Source organism: Buceros rhinoceros, unplaced genomic scaffold (assembly GCF_000710305.1).
Source record: "Buceros rhinoceros silvestris isolate BGI_N320 unplaced genomic scaffold, ASM71030v1 scaffold29173, whole genome shotgun sequence".
Lineage (NCBI taxonomy): Eukaryota > Metazoa > Chordata > Aves > Bucerotiformes > Bucerotidae > Buceros > Buceros rhinoceros.
In genome coordinates, this window is record NW_010403463.1 from 8,163 (window position 1) to 12,404 (window position 4,242).

Genomic DNA, 4,242 nt, shown 5'->3' on the forward strand with positions numbered 1-4,242 from the left:
CCCCTGCAACGATGACGGCAAGGTGAGAAATGCAGTGGCTCTGGGAAGGCAGAAGGGCTGCGGAGGGGTGTAGGGGTTTTTTCCAGCCAGAGCTCGGTTTCACTCAAGCACCGCTGTTCTTAAAAATAGGAATGGCCAAGGTGGTTTCAAGCAAATGAGTCATGGGCTACGAATAGTGTATTTTTGCACCTAATCCACTGGCTTCACCTCGTGGCAACATTTTGCTTTCCCCGGCCTTTCAAAGTCCTTGCTCCTGCTTGCTTTCTTCCTGTGGTTTAAACATTAACACACATCCGAGCATCCTGTTTGCTTTGCCTCAAGCTCACAACCGTTCAGCTATTTGGAAAGCTTTGGGCTCCCGGGACACCTACAGTCAAATAACCTCAGCTGATGTTTCTTTTTCCTAGTGTGCTTTAACAGCTGTTTAATTAAAATCCAAATGACTTGCTTCTGGGAAGGGTTTTTCCCCTCTGCTGGGAAGGCAGAACTGGGGCGGCCGGCTGCTCCCTGCCCTCCCTGTAATTGCTCCTTGGCTGTTGAGTCTCTTTTTGGAAATCAGGAGGTGGATTTGTGGCTGGATATTAAATAGATGAGCTGCACGAGGAGAAACTAACCCCTAAAGCCTGTTTGTTACATCTTTAAAGGGGAAATGGGAGCATGTTGCAATTTGGAAAGTGGCCAACCATTGCCCTGGTCCTTCCCTTGGTTTTCCCCAATAAGCTGATTCTTGCAGATGAGCTGTATTGGAAAGGGAGTTTCAGAGGAGAAGCAGATTCTTTTAATTAAAAATTAAAGCTGACTTTTATTTTTAACATGCTTATTGCATAATGTGCTGAGCTGGAACAAATCCTCCCCTGTTTATTTTCAATGGGGAAGAAAGAAAAAAAGCCCTTTATTCTACCAGGGGCAGGCTTCAGTGTTCATTTAATGTGAACTAATGGGTGTCTCAGCAGACATGTGATTTGTGGGTGGCAAATTCCTCGACACGGATGAGGAACGCACAGGCACATCCATGCCAGCGTGGAGGTGGCACAGCAGCTCCCTTTTCCACAGCCTTTAATCTGAATTTTGCATTTGAATCCCTGGGTAGCAGGCAAAAGTGTGTTAGCAGGAATAACCTGGTCTTTCCTCTGTAGATGAAGAAAACAGGGTTGCCAAGTGCTGTTGAGAGGGTGGGTTGCACGGGGCAGGGATTGCAATTCTGCTCTGTGGCAGGTCAAGCTGGGATACAAAGTTTGAGAAGAATATTAGATGGTCCTTAAAGCAACCTGCTTGGAGGGGACCTGGTGACCTGCAGAGGTGCCCAAGCTACCAGCAAGTTGTGGGGATGGTGCCCCAAGCCTCTCATCCCTGCAGGGAATGGGAACCAGAAATGTCTAGCTTGAGATTTGCATCCAAAGGGGATTCTGAGAGATGGAGGAGGGTACCCATGTGGGTAGGAAGGAGGTGCAAAAAGGAAGATGCAGAACACGATCAAATTAGGAAGCAAGTTCAATCTAGGCACTCAAATGGTGCTGCTTCCCAGTGCAGTGTGTCCCAGCAGTGCTTGCTGTTCCCTGTGCCTTGGGGACTGTGGAGCCAAACGCTTGCCCTTGGCTTACCTCAGGGTAACAAAAGGCAAAGGCACTCAGGTGAAATTGTGGTCAGTGCCAGTGCCTGCTTGACCTTCCTGTTCCTGAACTAATGGGATGGATTTCTCCATCACGCTTTAATGGGGCACTCATGGGAGCAAGGGTGAACAAGGCAAACAAATCATTAACGCAAAATGTCATTGGTGTAGCTGGTCACAGGAGCGTGCTGCAGTGGAGATCCCCGAGGGGTCTCACAGCCTTCACCCTGCAGCCTCAGTACTGGTTGGAGGCATGGAGCCAGGCTATGCCTTGCTTTTAGAAAACAGTAGTTGTGGAGCAGTTTTTTGGGGAGATGCTTGGACATCATCACCTGTTGTCCCCAAGAGCTGTGCTTTGGTTTTGAAAAAACTGAAAGCAAGAAGGAAAACTAAGTTTAAATGCTTTGCCGTCATTGCAAATGCTGTTCTGGGGCTGTGGTTTCTCCGACCAAGAGTGCAAGTAGCATTACCCGTCCTGCCTGTTGAGCGTTGATGTGCCGAATGCCAGCACTAACGTCCACACCAGGTCACCTCTGGTGCTTGTTCTGGGTCAGCAGGTCCCATGGGAGAAGGCCATCCAAATGCGGGGACTGCTTGTCAAGGAGGGTCTGGGGTGTGTTGAAAGCCAGAACACAGATGAGTTTGAGTGTGAGCCTGTTGCATCTCCTGGAGTTAACTTTCCCTCTCTTTCTTTTCCCCGAAGCTGGAGGTGGACAGACTGGCACTGCCAGTGAGCCCCAGCCCACTCAGCCCCGCACCCAGCCCCAACCCTAAGCCCCCTGAGGCAGCCGTCCTCACCGTGGAGCCCTCTCCTTCAGAGAAGAAATGCTTCTTCGTCGATGAAGCAGAGCCCCTGCTGCGGTGCGACTCGACCTCCAGCGGCTCCTCTGCGCTCAGCAGGACAGGCTCTTTTATTACCAAAGGTACCAAAATCAGCCTGGGGCAGGGAGCAGGAGGACCGAGGGGATGCCACAGTGTGTCCCCTGCACACATGGCAGAGCTGCCCAGTATGATACCGTGAAATAACTGGGAAAACTGGCTCTCCAGGATACATGTGTCACATCCTTATTCCAGACCAGAATATCCTGTTAGCAAAGATGATACCGATTTGAGAGGGGAAAACACCTTTAAAGGCTTTTAACTCTTTTGAAGTGTTGCGAGAGAAGTTGTAGCAGGGGAGTTCTCCTGACTTCTGGCTGTTGTGTTGACCTGTGCAATATTGCACGAGGTGAAACCCGAAAAATGTCATTTCAACATTGAATGTTTTTTCCCCACCTTGGTCATGCTCGCTGTAGCATGTGAGTTGAGATGTAAATCACCCCCTTTTTTGAGGGGGTTTAGTTTGCTGAATTTAACTTGCTGCGTTAATCATCTCTAACTTCTGATGAAGGTGAAACACTGAGCTACTGAATTTATACTTGGGTGCAGAAATGAGGCTGACCCAGCGAAAACAACTCAGAAGTGCAGAACTTAGCCTCTTTGGCTCTTCTCCTGCCTTCACTTTTCCAGATTGGCCATTTGGCATTTATAAATGCGGTGTTTGCTCTAGCAGGATCCTGGATTCAGGTGCCTCAGCAGCACTGCCGTCTCCATCTTCTCTCTTCCCCATCACTCATCATCCTCCACCTTTTCCCTCTGTTCCCCTTGTGATGTGACCCTCTCCAGAGGTGGCACCAGGGGTTGGACTGAGGTCTCCAAGGAGAACAAGTCTGTTTAGCAGAGATTTCTTGAAGGTTTTCTTAACCACTCTTTACCTTTTCCCTCTGTTCCCCTTGTGATGTGACCCTCTCCAGAGGTGGCACCAGGGGTTGGACTGAGGTCTCCAAGGAGAACAAGTCTGTTTAGCAGAGATTTCTTGAAGGTTTTCTTAACAACTCTTTCCTTTCCTCCTGCAGAAAAGAAGGACACCGTCCTGCGCCAGGTGCGCTTGGACCCTTGTGACCTGCAGCCCATCTTCGACGACATGCTGCACATCCTCAATCCTGAAGAGCTCCACGTCATAGAGGAGATCCCGCAGGCCGAAGACAAGCTGGACAGGCTGTTTGAGATCGCCGGAGTCAAGAGCCAGGAAGCCAGCCAGACCCTCCTGGACTCTGTCTATAGCCACCTTCCTGACTTACTGTAGGCACTGGGTCACCACACACTCTCTGAATATCTGCTAGAACTAGCTTGGCACTCGTTAAGACGACTGACGATTTGCAGGCAGGTTTTGTTGTAGAATATATGGCCAGTATCTTTGTTGAGGTGTCCTTGGTTTCTGGAGGGGGGGCAGTTTGCCAGCGTTGCACCCCTCCACCTTAACTCTGTTGCTCAGCCCAAGTCTTTGCACCCTCTGCCCCCTTCCCAAGCATCTCTTCTCCTTGTTCTCATTCCAATCAGATCAGTCAATGCACTTTAAAAAAAAAAAAAACAAAAAAACAAAAAACAAAAATACAGTTAATGAACTAAAAGACCATGAATCTGGTATGATTTAACACATCAAATTGGGGATTGCTTCGTAACCCACTTCTCCTGTCAATGCTGTTGCTCGGAGTGACTGTCTCCCACCACCTCCCTTTCGCCTTGGAGTGGTAAATGGCAAAAAAACACGCAAAACACCCCCATTGTTGCTGATTACTGTCTTAATGCAGCTA

The 4,242-nt window shown here is 49.1% G+C and overlaps 1 protein-coding gene across 1 annotated transcript in view; it reads left to right on the top strand.

Annotated features, from left to right (window-relative positions):
• Nucleotides 1-4,019, top strand: part of LOC104490705 (tumor necrosis factor receptor superfamily member 21-like) — a gene marked incomplete at its 5' end in the record, with an annotated part of 11,549 nt that extends 7,530 nt beyond the window's left edge. The window contains 3 exons of the mRNA XM_010133032.1: nucleotides 4-22; nucleotides 2,313-2,532; nucleotides 3,505-4,019. Of these exons, the coding sequence (XP_010131334.1) occupies nucleotides 4-22; nucleotides 2,313-2,532; nucleotides 3,505-3,734 (469 nt within the window). The remainder of the gene's footprint in view (nucleotides 1-3; nucleotides 23-2,312; nucleotides 2,533-3,504) is intronic.
• Nucleotides 4,020-4,242: the final 223 nt, after the last annotated feature.